Raw genomic sequence first — 17,442 nt, forward strand, 5'->3', positions numbered from 1 at the left:
ATAATAATAATAATAATAATAATAATAATAATAATAACAACTGCAATTAAATATATATTAAATTACTATCAAATTCGACTACATAATTAGCAATATGTAATATATAATATTCGAAGTATTAGTTTAATCAGCCCTGATAATGAAAATTACATTTCATTTTTTTAAAAGACAGTACAAAACCCAAATGAACTACACACTATGCCATTATTACATCTCAATTAAGTATTTAATATTATTCTCGCCACGAAAACATTTCTATTGCACTCTCAACAACCATTGCATACTTACATCTGTAATGCTACAAAGAGCACGAATTGCAGCAGCTCTGTAGAGGTCTTCTTTGCCTGTCATGTCCTTTGTTAAGCTCGACGTAACAATGATAACATCCTCTGCGATGGATGACAGCTCTTTTATACCTAGATACACCATACGGCGCAGGATTACATCTCTCGATTGGAACAGTTTGGTCACTGCAAAGAATGCTTCCGTTGCCTCTGTAGTACCCAATTGCTCTCCCTAAAGAAACGAAAGAAAAAATTGATTAACAAATTTCTATTTATGAACTAACACTAATACTACTATTACATTTTTCCTCCTCATCCAATCCTTGTCCAAATCACAAAAGTCCAAATTTAATTTTGTTTTAATAAAAAAAAAATCTCTCTTTGAATTTTAGTAAAATTCATTTCTTTTATGTCATGTTGGTCGTCACTGCTTTTTAAATCTTGAGATGGTAGGATGGATGTTTTTACCATCATTTTATTTTATTTTATTTTATTAATTTTTTTTTACTTTAAAAAAAACTTGTGCCTGATCACAAACCTGACTGACTCTGAAACAACGTAAACATTTAACTCGTATTATTGAACTGAGTCCTGAGAATTTCACTAATTGCTATTTAAAACACGAATTGCGGGAAGCCTCAAACCAGTTAAACTTAATTTGAGGTTAAATGTTAAGTAAATGCAGTGTGTACTTATAATAACGATCTGCTAAAATCAATCAAGAAGGAACCTTTCCCGCAATGGGGAAGCTCATTATTAGTTTAGTTAGAGCAGGATATAATAAGGAAAATGTCGGCACCATTATTAACTTGTCTGTATGTTCAATTTGTGAAAATTTTCATGACACTATCTGTTTCCTTCGTCAGTTCCAATGTATGGAGAAAAAGATACTCACATTGTTCAGAATATAACCATAATCTAGAAAGCACTCATACCTAATTTGTCAAAAACTGGAAGACATAAAATTATATTGTATCTGAAAAAGCGAAGAAAGAAGATCATTCACTGTCTAATATGCAGTAACAGAATATAAGTGCTGTTAAGTGTTATGTTTCACATTTTTCCCATGTTTCCCATGTTTCACATGTTTCACATCAAAATTTTCACAAAAATAACAGGCATAATAAAGTTATTTTTTATTACGGTATTTTACTATTTTATTTACGCACAAAAATCAGTATTGCATATATATATAAAAAGCAGAATTTGAAGTCAATACCTGATTGATGAGATACAAAATCTTCGTAAGAATATGGGTGCATTTTCTAGGGTTTACTGGAGTGTCATTAAATGTGCGTGCTTCTTGAAGAACAGTGGTTTTCTCCAGGTTTTGAAATGGATTACCACTCCCTAAATAAAAAGAAGAAAAAAGAACATCTTTTTAAAATTTGTAATAACAGTAAACTATGTAAACATACATGAAATTACAATTACTTTACGCATGAACGAAAATTATTAATAATAATAATATATTATTATTATTATTATTATTATTAATAATAATAATAATAATAATAATAATAATAATAATAATAATAATAATAATAATAATAATAATAATAATAATAATAATAATAAAGTTGGAAACGACACTCTTTCGCTTCTCTGACAGATTCTCTATCTCTACGTACCAGCAAACTGACAGTTTTCTGTATTTTTTATGTACAGTCCGAGCCTGACATATAATGATAACTATTTTGCAGACACAACGTATTACTCTATATAATAAATTTTCGAGTGGAACTTTTTAAGCAAGCCCACCACATATCAGTTTTCTGTATTCTTGCAACCATACTCTATATACACTTGCATACAATAAAAATATGAAGTTGCTCTACTACAAATATAAAACAATTCTTGTACAATTCGCGGCAAAAAACCTGCAACATGAGCATATAAGTTTATTGTGAAACGACGGGAAGTTTTTTGCTCAAAAATAAGTGTGCACGGGAGAAGGCCGAGGTTTATCCTGGCGTGATTCGTTCCACTTACACGTTATGTTCATTTCCTGTGCTGTTAGGCGTAGTTTCACAATAAACTTACATCCTCATATTGCAGGTTTTTTGCCGCGGATTGTACATGTATTTTTGTCGATTGTATTTTTCAAACATATAAATAATGCACAATGTCAATAGATCGGTACTGTTTCTAACGAAAATCCGAGACGTTTATTGTATCTTTCAATACTTCGGTAATTTTGTATAAATTTCCTTATTAAATAAAGGGCAATTATGAGTGAATGTGGGAAGGGGGAGGGTGGTTTAATATCTATTAACCCAAATATTCCTGACGTCCCATATGTGGGACATAATACTTTTTGAAAGTTTTCAATAGTTCAAATCAATTGTTTGTAAGCATCTAGCCACAATGCAAGTTCGAGTATTGCACAACAGGGATATATTGCAGTTTGAATTGTATACGAAGAAAGGGAAGTGCAGCAGAACGCTTTCTTTCATCAATTTTCGACTTTAACCATGCTTGTGAAACGATAATGTAAAAGCATACTTCTATACATATCTATTGGGATTTTTCTTTTTAAATTTTTCAGTTTAATAATAATGCACAAACAAATATATAACTCCCAAATGTTATAGTAGTTACATGTTCCCTATGTAGAACGTTAGGAAAATAACTGTATAAAGCACGACTGTAAGTAGCATAGTTTGTTCTAAATTCATGACATCAATAGTAACACAGAAAGCAATATTAAAATAAAATGTTTGCACACTGTTTACCGTTCTAGGGTAATGATTCATTGCGTGCAGTTGTGCTACGCTTATGGTAATTTACCGATAACTCGCGGATCGGACCCATAGATAAACGAAGTCCATCTTCTCAACATTTCTTGCATCCTAAAATTCCGACATTAGAATGATTTCTATGGCATAAGAGTTTATAGGTCATTCTCTAATATTCTCATGACACCTAGGTCCTAAACATTTTCCCTGGCTTCGGACCTGTCGCGGATACTACAATTCTCTTACCATTTTTCTGTGTTCGTTGTCCTTAAAGAAACATATACATATTGCACGTAGCTAAACTACACAGTTATAAATTTATATGAAAGTTACGAAGTGGTTCTTTGACTCTTTACTATGCATATTATAAGCAGACAAAAATCCAATGTCTTTTCCATGAATTCAGAAGGTAGATTTCGATATACGATTTGAGTAACGTATTTGTGTTTTACTGGTTTCAAAGGCAATTATGCATTGTCATTTTATTTCTTTAATAACAGGGGTTTAAGCTTTGCATCAATAAGCAGCATTTATTGAAGAAGAAAGTGAAGACTACGATGAAAAAATTGATATGAAAAATATGGGTACAACTGAACTGAACTGAATTGAGTTTAGCATCCCTTTCAGCAGCAAGGCTATATGAGACGTAGACCTATAGCTTAATGTGGGATCCGATTCGAACTACATGAGCTCTCACCGGAAATTGAACCTGGGTCTCCCACGCCAAAGGCGCATTCGCTAGCCACTTAGCCACGAGGAGCTCCAAGATATAGGCAGAGACGTTGAGTAAAACGACATGTTTGTAGAAAATTTTAAAAAGATTACTGTTGCTTCCCTCTGCTTCTATATCATTAAAACAATAGTATTTAATGCTTGTGTTGTCATTACAATTTCTCGATTACACAATTTCAAGCAGTGTTGGATACTTTACCAATTCTCATCACATCATCTTCAGAACGATTTGAGGTATCAAATTGCTGTGAGTGGCATTATGATCTTTACGTATATTGAAAACAAGCTATGTGATACTTACTTGAGCAGTTTTTCGAAATAAACCTTTTTGAAAAAGAATCTAATTTTCAATCAAATTAACTTTGTTTCGATTTATTAGATATACGTGACTTAGTATTCGACACTAAGGTACTTTCGATGCGCATTGCTCTTCAATTTCATTTGCGCTATTGCTGCTTTAGCGACACCGAAAATTTGGGTTTTCGTGAAGCTGAAGTGTCCTTTGTAAAACAAAATAATAACGTCGCAATGTAAAGTTTCATTTAACATGTAAATTGGAAATACATAATTTAATGACTTAATGTCATCTGAAAACATACAATTTCAAGTTGGACTGGAAACCTGTTATCGTAAGGATACCGGTATATCTATCATAAGAAATTTGTTTAAGAGTGACAAAGGCGTTTCAATATAAACGACTCACTCTATATACAATAATTTGTTTCGTGTTGTGTAACCAATAGTTTTATTTTTGTGTTAGAAATGTTTAATAGTTTAATAAACATGAAAATTATTCAATTTTATGCTTCCAGTTTCTTCCAAACCCGGTCTAATATTAGCTATTGTAATTTAATCAATTTACCATTTACGCTTGTATATTTTCCTTACCCTATATATGGAACGCATCATTATTTCGTGACCCCTGGCTATATCACGTTATCATCACAAATTAGATTTGACATTTTGCACAATATACACAAAAATCTCCCGAAAATTTTATTTCTAAGATCTTTCAGGAATACCTGGATTAATCAGCCTCTAAAAATCTCACGGCTCATGTTTTGAGAAAAGACAAGCAGAAGATTTAACACTTTAATCCGACTTGCCTTTACTCGATCTCATTACTGTTCTACTCATTTGATAAAAATAAAAGATTATTAACGAGTCCATGGTTCAATTAGAACCCGCGCTAAGTGAATGTTGTGGTGGACAAACACCGTCTGCGTGAGTTTTCTCGGGTTTCTCCAGTTCCCCCACTTACCGTTATGATTTATCTCATCATCACCATCTCCCTTAGCCCCGTGCGCAACTGTGAGACGTTAAACTAAAAGAAAAAAATATTAATATTTACTTCGAAGCTTTATCCTTTACCTAAAACTTACTAACACTAAACTGAACAAAGGGAGATAGACACTTCTATCTAATCAATTTAAATTTCAATTCTGATAAGAACACAAAAAAATGAATGATTTTATTCGTCAATTAATTAGATAAATGAGTACTAGTAGGGGGAAATGACCTGTATGTACAGTATCTGAGTAAATACCAAAGTTCCATTGTATTTAGCCATGACCTCGCGTCTCTCTCCCAATCACTAGCCTACTTTCTAAAATAACGTCATTTCAATCTGGTGGAGAAAGTCGAGATTACTACCACGAGAATTTAATATTATTGAACACTTTAGCCAACAATCCATCATCTCTAGCGCACCTATGTGTTGCACGGAATGAAGAATGGTCTATTATTCTTCTGGAACGATTCATGAGTTATACTCAAGTTTGCAGCTGTACTAAGGCTAAAGGTGATCCAACACCATATTAATAAAGTAAATTGCTTTTTCAAAGGTTTCTGCTATCTGTGTATATATGGAATAAACACTACATGAATTCTTCGCCTATAGGAAACACGACAATAAATGGTCAGTTGTTCAGTACAGTAAAATTTGCACTACATTGTATTGGAAGCAATAGGGGAAATACCTGAGGCACTACCTAATTCAAATAAGAAACTGGAAAGATACTAATAAGAAAATAAACAAAATGACCCAAAAAAATAATAAAAGAGAAACAACAGAAAGTATGAATTTTACTCGGTGGAAATAAAACCGAAGTAAAGATATTTTACTGTATTTGCCATTTTTTTTTTTAAGAAGTCCAAAAAAGAGATGCACCTTATACGTGGATACAAAGATTTTGATTATTTCAATTTTAGTAAGTATTCCCGATTCCGTGTTGTTTGACAACATCTTTGTTTCCTTACAGTGTGAAACAGCATTCCACTTAAGTACCATTTAATGCCTCAGTAAATGTAGTTTGAATACAATCGCTTTATTTACCGTTTCAAAGTTTCTATGCTTTGTTCTGGACGCACATGCGCTGAGGACATTGCCAGACGGCGTGCGATTCTACATTAAATAAGCATTGTTAACTCCGCATATGATTCTTGCTAAAGTATTATTTTGTATTTATGTAAAACGACAATTAAAATATAATTTAAAAAATTCATAATATATGGTGAAAATATTTTTTCCTCAAAACTGAATGCAGGAAACGGAATGCGTCTTATATACCCTCAAATACGGTAGATATTTGGGTAATACAATATCCTCGGATAAAAATTACCAATACAATAAAGCCAAAGCAAGTATTCCACAGACGTAAAGAACTACTGACATCTAGAAATGAATCGATAGAAGAAGAAATTGTTAAGAACTTTATATGAAGTGTAACTCTGTACAAAGAAACATAGAAACTCTGAACATCAGAACAAAAACTTCTGGAATTGTTCGCGGTGTAATACTGCAGGTGCTGCGCGAATTGTATAGAGAGAGAGAGAGAGAAGTAAAGAAAAAAAAAGTATTAAAAGAAGAAGATTAAAACGATGCATTTTGACCATGATAGAGAAACGAAGCAGCAGCATAATTCGCTAATCAGAATAGCCCCTCATACTGTCAGAAGAAAAAACGGAGAAGAGAACTGAATGTGGAAGATTTACAGAATATTGGGGTGGGAACGATATCACCAAGGGCTAATCGTATCACTATATCAATTCGAAGTAAATATATAAGTAAATAAGTTTAAAAAAAAAAAGGGGGGGGGCTGAGTTTCACAGTTTTAATATTAACTTTTGGGGAGTTAATATAAAAACTGGAAGTGTAAATATATCATTTCCGGATGCAATAGAGGAAAACCTGTTCTTGAGACACTGAATCGGTACGCGAAACGATTTGTTGATATCTATTACAATTTTAGCTTTAAGGAGATTCTACACCTTCCCGTTTTCTACAAGGATAAGGGCAGAGACTGGAGCTATTCTGCGACACTGATTCCATATCAGAAACAGTTTCTCGCTATGTATCACCGTTTTCCCCTATCAGTGTTGAAATCAGAAATCAAAGATATCTACCAATTCCAGTTTGAATAGACAGACAGGGTTGGGACGAAATCTATGAAATTTACCCTTGGAATGCTGAATTCAAATCAAGAAGTCATTTCTCGGTATCTCCTACCGCTTTTATTATAGTTTGTTTCTTCAACCGATGTGCAGTTCATATATAAGGAATGCCACCTTCTATGTATAGTGACTAGTGCCATAAATAAATTCTCGTCCGAGGAATCTTGCGGAAAACACCCCCGATACCTAAATGACCAAACAGAACCCTCATTTCAAACAACTGACAGTTGCCTGTCAACTCCACGTGAAATCTTAGTTGCCACAGTTCCAAAGTCAGATAGAAGATTGTTGTTTAATATATAATTTTCCTATATATATATATGGTATACTTGATCCCTGTTCCCAAAAGTAGCTTCCTTGTTCTTACATTGTCTAACATCTGTTTCATATTAGGCATAGTTTTGGGAAGAAAGAACAGACTCAGTGGGTGTTAAGACGTTGCAACCCCACAAATACGGTGAAAAGAGGGATGGAGGGAGGAAGTGATGCTCTTGTAAAAATCAGAATGAGAATTTGAAGGAAATCTGCCGAACAACATGAGTCGACACATGTTCTATTTACATTCACATAAAAACGCTTTCTTACCAAATCAATTCCAGTTTTTAAATCTCCTTTCATTCAAGTTGCTTTGAAATAAAGTGCATGGAGGTCTCCAGATCTCACACCATATGATTTCTTTTTCTGGTGAAGGACTTGTTTATCTATCCCCAATGCGAATAACTCGAAGAATTGGAAGAATGCATATCATTGCTATTGTAAAGAACATGCTATTGAACAAAATAGATTAATTCCCAAGGAAGATAAAAAGAGTTTTCTAGCTTGTAACCAGATTTCCAACGCTGTTCACTTCTGCACTTGAATTTCGTACAAATATTTTCCTTAGCACCACACAATGAGTAAGACAGGATTTTGTAATTTCGCCGTTAAAATGGAAAGGAGGAGAAGTGACATGTTTATATATTACACAGCCGCACACACAAAAATAATTGTTTTGTGCACCGGACCCTAGCGTATAGGTTCGATGTATTTTGTTACACAGAATTCAAATTTCGAAACCTCAGGAAGATCGACCATGTCAGTTTTTTGTTATGGGTGAAAAGTTTGAGCGATTTTGGATAGGGAGGATACATATAACACAGCTAACATAAATAAATAAATAAAATAAAAATAAGAAAAATAAATCTGTGCAGCAGACCCCCGGGTATGGATTCGATATATTTGCTTACACAGAATCCAAATGTCGAAATTCCAGAATGATTGACCATATCAATTTGTTGTTATGGGCGAAAAACTTGAGTCATTTTAGATAGGGAGAATACACGTAACACAGCAATACTAAAAACAAAAGTTCTGTGCAGCGGACCGCAGGATGATTGACCGTAGTTTTGTCTTTTTTCTATGTACGAAAAACATGAACGACTTTGGATAGGAAGAATACACATAACACAGCAAGACTAACAATATTAATAATAATAATAATAATAATAAAAGTTAAGTGCAGCGAACCCCGGGGTATGAATTTGATGTATTTTGTTACACAGAATTCAAATTTCGAAACCCCACGAAGACTGACCATGTCAGTTTTTTTTTTTTTTTTTTTTTTTTTTTGTTATGAACTAAAAATTTAAGCGATACTGGATAGGAAGTACACACATTTTTCGCCCTAAAATCATAATACCTTAAAATATACTCCCCCCCCCTAAAAAACTGTGAATGATTTCGAGGCGCTCCTCTCCTCTTCTTCAGCGCCATCTGAAGAAAACTTGTTGCTACGTACCCAAACGGCACGAAGTATGAAATTCTGCTTGCCCATCCTGTAAAATGAAAATGATGGGATATTTTAAGTTTGTAGTTCAATACTAATTCGATTTTCCTCTTTTCCTAATGTAATGAAAAGTCCTTGGTATTCAGTGCTACGAAAAAAAAAAAAAAAAAAACTCAATAGATGATCTTGAAGTAACATTCAATTAATGATCATGAACTGCAAATCACAAATCACTCAACAAACTGATGTTGTACTTATACGTTGGCAGGATTTTTTTAAACTTGAAACATTTACATCTACTTGAGAAGTGCTTGCCACTTTTACTTTACAAGATGGATAAATATAGAAATTCTGTATCATGTATTTTATGTAGCAACATGTTTGTTTTTAATGCACTGGAGGAAGAGGTGAGGAGTGTCGCGAAACCATTTGCACATTTTGTGTCTTTTAACGTATGATAATTTTATTTACTGTCAATAGACATACATTCCACTGTATCGATTTTTAATTATAATTATTTGTTTTCACGTAAAAGTGAACTGTCTTGAAATCTCAAAATCTTTGTAAAGATGATAAACAAAAATTAGGAAGGTTATTTCTGTATAATAGTAGAAGCTGACTGCGTTGAAATCTCAAAATCAATGTAAAAATTAGTGGGGTACGAAGTTTGTTGTATCACTTCCACAGCAATTATGAGATTTCAAGTCAGTCTACTTCTACTAATACACCAAAACAACTTTTCTATTTAATCAACTCTTTGTTTAAAGTAGCAGGTTCTGTATGCTCTGTACGATTGTGTATACGGAATTGATAAGTGTACATTATTATTTCTATAATGGATTTCGTATGCGATCAAAAGTTTGATAACTTAAAGAGTTTAAAGAAACTTCTTATTTGTAATCAAACAACTCACTATAAATTAGATCTGATCACTGATTTACTAAAAGCAGAATTAGAAACATGCAATAGAAATAATGCAAGCAAATAGGCTGAGAATTCACTTATTTAGTGATTTTATTATTTTCAAGCACTCTAAAAGAGAATAATTTTAGGCTGTTTATTTCGTTCTAAATTTTAACGAGACTAACGTTTTCACGAAATGAAGTTAATCCATCGTTTTCAGGTAAGAGAACCAGATATAGTCTTCGGGTCTCGATTTTAGGAAAACTCATTTAGGAGGATTTCACAATTTTCATGCAATAAGACTGACTTAGTTTTCAAGTGTGAGTTTTATATGCATAAACATATATTACGTACTTGGTCCCTTTTCCCTTCTGAGCAAAGTTCGTCTTCCAGACATTGTCGACATTTGATTCCAAACACTTCTACTTCGCAAAATAAATCCGGCTTTTTGGAGCCACACTCTTTAACTAAAACTTTAAATAATAAGTTACTATGTAAAACGTTTTTCAATGAAATCTCAGAAACCAAATGAAGCTATAGATGCCCACATGCAAGCATTCCAGAAAAATAGAGAAAAGGGAAGTATGGACCAAACAATAAAATATTCATATTGTAGCTAGGACATTTGATTGTCGGGGATGTTCCAAGTCACACTAGCATGCTGCAGGAAAGAAAGAAAGAATAAAGAGAAAAAAGATATGTACTATTGCTTCGTAACCAGGACCTTGCTCCAAATCTATCCTGCCGAAAATTTTACGAAGATTTTCTTTCCTTTTAACAGGAGAATGTCGGAATGATATCTTTAAGTACACAACCTTGTCGATTTTGTTCCGAAGGTTCCTTTTCACTTTCAATTAGTAAGATTTCCATTTTAATCTCATAAGCAGATTATCTTAAAACTTTGTTACTAAATATAGGCTTCTGATACTGATCTATGAAAACTTTTAGATTCTTCAGAATGTAAGATTTTATATACAAGCTTAACAAAAGATGCTTCAAAACTATTGCTAGTTACTACGGAAGGGAAAGTGAAACAAACTATGGAAATAATTAGTGAACTGACACTAAAAGAATTTTGATAGTTGTTCGTTCCAATCGACACACAATTAGAATTTACCTGGAAACGATGTTTTTCTTTGTTTGCTATGATTAATATGGAACTCAACTTCACCCGTTCCTGAAGTAATGGCAATCATATTCTCACCCATTCGGTTACGAACGTTTTTCTGCAAGAATAATAGTCATAAAATATACGCCCTTTAACTAAACACTGTAGCTATAAAAATGAGTGCACCAATGAACAATGATTTCAACATGATAGATCAAGTAATAAATACATTCTCAGATGTGGCGTTTCAAGATCATCACTGTTCACTTGCGTTACCAATAGTCTTCTTTAGCATACAGCACATTACTGAGGATGTTAAACCGAAACCTATATTTTCTGGTAATGACGTGTTACAAACGCTGCAATGAGTTTGTCTCCTGTCACACAGAAAACAATAAATAATTTCCATTCGTATTTTACTCTGATATATTTTTAAATGAAAATGTACTCCACATGGAGTCACAATTACAAAAAGATAATTGGTTTGAATTACTGCACTCATTAGGAGCTTAAAAGTAAGTTCTCATGATGAACTATCACGTATTAGCACTTGCAACATCCATTTCTGTTTCTGACCTTATTATTACTGCTACTATCCATAAATCGAACATTCTCTTGGAGAAGTGTATATCTATTGTTATAAACAACTATCACTGTCCTTTGTACAGGAGGAGTGTTGCTGTGTTGTATGTATATATGTGAAAGAAGATGTTTCTCTAAAAGTGTGTCTGTGGTACCGAGCTGGATCTCCACTTTAGCTGAATAACAGGTTTTGCAAGTGGCTTTGCTATAAACCAAATACGAGATATGTGGCTGAAGAAGTTTACTTGTATTATGTTCTAACCCATCTCGCCATTCAAATCACTGCATATATGTTGTTAAACATCAAAAAGTTTTACCGTTCAAAACACCTAACCGTTCAATAACTTATGTTGGGCAAAGGGTAGTGAATTTCTATGTTCTTTTATATTTGTTTGGCATATACTAGCTGACATTTTAGTTAGTTAGTTGGTTGGATTCGAATTTAGTGTCTCTTTGAGCTTCAAGTCTATACATGAGACGAGGAACTTAACGTGGAATCTGAACTACTTTAGTTCCCACCGCCACGAGTAAGCTCTAACCAACGTTTTTATTAAATATTATTTTAATATTTAAATCACTCTTTATTATGTCTCAAGATCGTCGAAGCTTAGACGAAAGCCTAAAAATTGTACTTAAGATGTTAACAGTTAACGTTCTCGCTCTGTAATCAGAAGTTCAGGGTTCGAAACTTTTGACCGACCATACTGAAACTTTGTTAATGAAAATAAAACTCTTCCACACCTCCAGTTAAGACACTCTTGGCTGTTTTATTTTGTTGAACAATGTCGTATTGGTATGTGAAAATTTACGTTCGAAAGAATCTTTACCTAACCATACACTTATGTCAATGATTTTTATGATTTCTGGGGTTCAGAGAAGATATATTAACAGTGTACAAATTTACTCGAATACTTTCTAAATAATAAAATATATACGCACTGCGATAAAAATAAGAAACCAGATTAACAATGGATGATACGATTTTATATATATATATATAGTAAAGAGGGCTCCCTGGTGGCTATATGGTTAACGTACGCGTCTTCGGCGCGGAAGACCCAGGTTCGATTCCCGGTGAGAACTTACATCGCTCGGATTCCATGTTCAGTTGTAGGTCCACGTTACATATAATCTCACTGCTGAAAGGGACACTGAACTCAAGTCCAATCAACATATAGGAAATATCATTATCAAATTTTCTGAGAAATGCACATAATATTTTAGTTTTGGCTCTAACATTTAAGAAACGGATATGTTTTTAGAGATCCACTCCAAATAACAGGGTTGCTCAACGAAAGACATTTCTAAACTGTTAACATTCTACAACTAAACTATGCCATCATTTTTTCTTTATTTTAAATTGTAATTTTGAAAACGAGTTACTAAATTCTATGATTTATTAAACAGGAAATCGTATTCTTCCTAGCATTCACTGGTGTATTCATCCTATCTGGAGCTTTTTGAACATAATACATGTGGACCAAACCGAGCACTTTTCCTGAATTATCAACAGTAGTGGAATTGAAATTATCAATTTAATTAAAACAGTAGATATAATCGGAGAAAGTTGTATTAATACGCGATATTATAAGCGAGTTGTAGTTTTAACGCTCCTTTCAGGACCTTGATATAGACTTGGACAGCTTAAATTATCTGAATTACAGTCTCCCACCAAAAATTAAACTCGACTTTCGCACCGAAAGAGAGAGCCCTAAATGCAGCCCATATTTATAGAAGCAAATACAACAGCTACTTCTTGTTTAATGAAGATTACCTTGTCTCTCTCGGTCAGATATAATGCAAAATCATCAAGTAAAAAGTAAACGGTTTACCAATAAGACCACTAAAACTTTAAAAATGATTACAAGTGATAATAAGTTTGTTTACTGTTTATTCATTTTTATTTATTTATTTTTCTGAAAAGCAATCATTGGACTTTGTTTTTAAGATAATGTCCTCTGTTTCGGTAGATGAAATGAATTCTGAATTCATTTCACCAAGTCCAATTTTTGCACACAATTGTGCGATAAATTCGCAATAGTGTTCCCTTTCAGCTCACAAACTGTTCGTAGATTATTCTCACAGACCTAAGACAACCCTATAGAAAATAATGCGGGGAGGAAAATCACATGATCTGGGAGGTCAGTTCACTACAGCATTTCTAGACAGTGTGCGCCCGGGGATATTAAGAAATAAATCCAAATTCTGGCCAGCGGTGGGGCAAGTTGCCCCACTTCTTTTTAAAAAAGAAAAAGTTTTTATCATGATTTGCCTGCTGAGGCCACAGAAAGTGTTCTTGTACGATTCGCCATTGACAGTAATGTGCTTGCTTGCTATGTTCGCCCTCAAAAGTCTTATCGAACCGATATCCTGAGCTGAACGACCGACTCGACTATGAACACAATATTGACTCTCTCTCTCTGCAACTGAGTCTATTCTTTTGAATTTCTAACGAGACGTTAAATCGAAGGTTCTCTTGGTTGATTATATTGACTTCTTCACAATGCACGTAACACTTGTCGAAAGGAACATGCACTTTGATGGTAAATTCGAATAGCTTCTATGCGTTGTTGACTTGTGTATCTCTCTATGCTAATTTACCACTGACTATTGCCCACAGTTGTCATAGTTTACTCTCACAAATCGAATCGGTATTGCAAACCATGATTTCAACATTCTGTTTTTATTGGTAAACTCTATACTACGATTTTTTTTTTAAACGCATCTCAAGATTTACTGTTATAAGTCATTAAGTGCCTTAAACTTTGATGACGTATGTCTGTGTTGGTGACCGAAGAGCTGGAAGGTTAATGTGCAACACTGGAAAGTTAAACAACATATTTTGGGAATGAATTTAAACTGGTTGTAAAAGGAGAGAATCTCACTGTATCAAACAATGTTGTCTCAATTGTACACAATGTATATATAACTTTATCAAAGGAAAAGTTAAAGCCAGTGATTTTTTTTTTTAAGTTAAACTATGACTTTGAAATATCTCCCTGAAATGAAGTTTTTAGTTATATTCTTACGGTTAAAGAAGACGGTTGATTTAATGAAAGTGAATGGTTATCAGAGTGAAGCTTTTCTTTACTCGATTTAGGCGTTCGTTTATCCGGATACTCTTCCGAGATACCTCAACTGATCTTAACAAAATTTGACATGCCGATTCGAGAACCGTGCTGAGTGCCGTAAGGAGTGGCATGTCCCAATCGGACATACTATTGAGGAATAATCACTGAAAAACGGATGCTCATAGGAAAAGCATTTGGCGCATGAATTATCATTTTAAACAATGGAAAAATACAATTTTCAGCATTAGAAATAGGGCGATGTGTGTTTTTTCCCAGTCCATATCGCACAAAACAAAGGGCAAATTCAAGACTGAGTGAGATAAAATCAGTAAGAAGTACAAAATCAGCTTGAGAACATTTGGTCTACGGTAGCTGTTACAAATAGATGAAAAAAATACTACCTGAAAAGACTATACAAGAAAACTAAATAAACAACCTATTTCCAGTAATAAATCAACTGAATTAACTAAGACAGCTCATAAATAAAACTCCTAACTATAAAATTAGTAAAAATGTAGACTGAAAATGAAATTCGTGTTAAGTGCCAAAAATGGAAAAGTCATGATTTAATGTCAAAATGTAGGCTATATGCCTAACACTGCTCAGTTAAAATCAGGCTATCTAGTATTCATTTTGGAAATAGTTTAAATAATCGCCAGAAGAATGCGCGTGGGCCTACGTGACACCAGTTCTGAAGTAAAATCTGGGCTTTTTACTTAACATTTTTATTTTGGCACTTAGCACGGATTTTATAGTCAGTCTACAAATATCAGGGTGGAAAAAAATCATGATTTTTTTCAAAAAAATCATTTTTGTTGATTTTTTTGATTTAAATCGATTTTTTTGATTTAAATCAAATCTTTTTCTTCGTATAATACAAGTCGCGAACTGAAGAAAAAACATTAGGAATTAGTATTAAATGTTAATTATGCCATTTAAGTGAAAGTATTGGGTTTTAATTTTGAATTAATTCCCAATCGTTAACCTATTTCAATCCCAAACAATGTTTCTTAAGCATTAAGGAAAAAGTACAGCAATGTACTGTATATCAACATGACACTTTTCTTTTCACGAAAGTTACTGATATTTGGCAGGGGCATATTTTTAAACAATTGGAACTAGCTAGCGGCACGAAATAAAGTACATAAATTCCGCCTGAAATTAACTAACTAACTCTAGTTAATGGAACCCGGAGGTTCAATGCCATGCTCACAAAGGCTTCCTGACTTCTATCCTTAGTCAACTGAATCCAGTTTCTATTTTGTATTCTTATTTCTGCGAGATCCATCTTAATATTGTCCTCCCATCTGTGCCTAGGTCGTTTTCCGATTGGACTTCCAGTTAAAACTTTGAAAGCGTTCCTACTTTCTTCCATTCTCGCTACATGTCCTGCCCACCTGAGCCTCCAAGATTTGATGACCCTAACAATGTTTGGTAAACGATATAAATTATGCAGTTCCTCATCCTGAAGTTTTCGCCATTCCTCATTTCCGTTCCTTTTGGTTCCGAATATTCGTTTCAGGATTTTATTCTCAAATACTTTCAGTCTGTGTTCTTCCCTCAGCGTAAGCGACCATGTTTCACAACCACACAGCACAACAGGCACAATTATCGTTTTACATATTTTAAAGCTTCAAATTCCTCGACAGAATTCGCGACGATAAGAGATTTTGAACTGAATAACACGAATTCCCTGCTTTTAGTCGATATTTAATTTTGGGGGCGCGGTTGATCAGTGGTAGAGCGTTCACCTCCGGTGCTTGGGGTCCCTGGTTCGATCCCAGCTAGCGCCGTGTGGACTTTGTGGTGGACAAACATTGTGCTCGTGAGTTTTCTCGGGGTTCTCCCGTTTCCTCCCACTTTCTTCATTCTACCATTTCACTCATCTCTCATCACCACCGTCTCCTTTAGCCTAACCGGCATAAACGTGGGACGTGAAAACTTAAAGATTTCATTTCATTTTTTCGATATTTAATTTCTTCGTGAATATCGTTTTCTGATCCTATATATTAGCCGATGGCAGAACTTTCTTTGTCTTTATGCGATGAGCTTTTGTAAGTCAAAAATTGTCTGTAGGAATTCCAAAATAAAAAAGATCAAGGTGATCAGTTCCAGCAGAAGAAACACTTGTGATTGTTAAAAATATGCTTTATGTGACGTGAAAAACAGTTCAAATGTGAGCTGTCCGTGCATGTAAGACATCTATACATAGCAGGCACGTTTTTATACTTTTCTGTTGGCTATTTTATTTCCTCTGACAATTTTTTCTGCACAGGCGCGGCAAATTTTCTGCGATCACATCGCAGATCGCGACATGTTCTGCAATGGGGTCAAGTATCGACTTTATCAAAAGTATTATTCGATATTTTAACGCATCCAAAATTTGTCGTATTACGATCCCGAGGAACTTCTATGTATTTAGTACATAAATTTCGCCCAACATTTTAAAATCAATTTTTTTTTGTTTCGCAGAGGGGATCGGACCCCTCTAAATACGCCCCTATTATGTGGAAACAAGCAAATAGACGTGGACACAAAAGTGTTATCATCTTAAATGTCCATGGTGATTTCCCGTTGGAATAGAAATTTTAAAACCCTGTGTTACAAAGAGAAGAAAGCAAGGTTCATCCGTTACCCGTTCAAATGGGATTTTCCCTGATCGTTCTCTACATGATACTCGTTTTCATACTGTGCTTACATACACTTGAGTCTCATTGTATTATGATTATTATCTTCCATAATTGAAATAACAGAAGGGAAACGGGATTTTACTTACTTTCACTTTAAATTAATTCATTTCGGAATT

General features: G+C 33.9%; 1 protein-coding gene across 3 annotated transcripts in view; it reads right to left on the minus strand.

Annotated features, from left to right (window-relative positions):
• Positions 1 to 17,442, minus strand: part of gammaCOP (coat protein (coatomer) gamma) — an 81,504-nt gene that overhangs the window by 42,591 nt on the left and 21,471 nt on the right. For 2 of the 3 annotated variants that reach the window (XM_081742753.1, XM_081742754.1), the window contains exons 2-3: positions 1,504 to 1,634; positions 289 to 516 (exon numbers count right to left, since the gene is read on the minus strand). In XM_081742753.1, coding sequence (XP_081598879.1) covers positions 289 to 516; positions 1,504 to 1,634 — 359 coding nt within the window. Of the gene's footprint in view, positions 1 to 288; positions 517 to 1,503; positions 1,635 to 10,992; positions 11,102 to 17,442 lie in introns of all 3 variants that reach the window. The other variant, XM_081742752.1, reaches the window with a different exon arrangement.

This window comes from Thermobia domestica, chromosome 16 (genome assembly GCF_964235325.1).
Source record: "Thermobia domestica chromosome 16, izTheDome1.hap1.1, whole genome shotgun sequence".
Taxonomy (NCBI): domain Eukaryota; kingdom Metazoa; phylum Arthropoda; class Insecta; order Zygentoma; family Lepismatidae; genus Thermobia; species Thermobia domestica.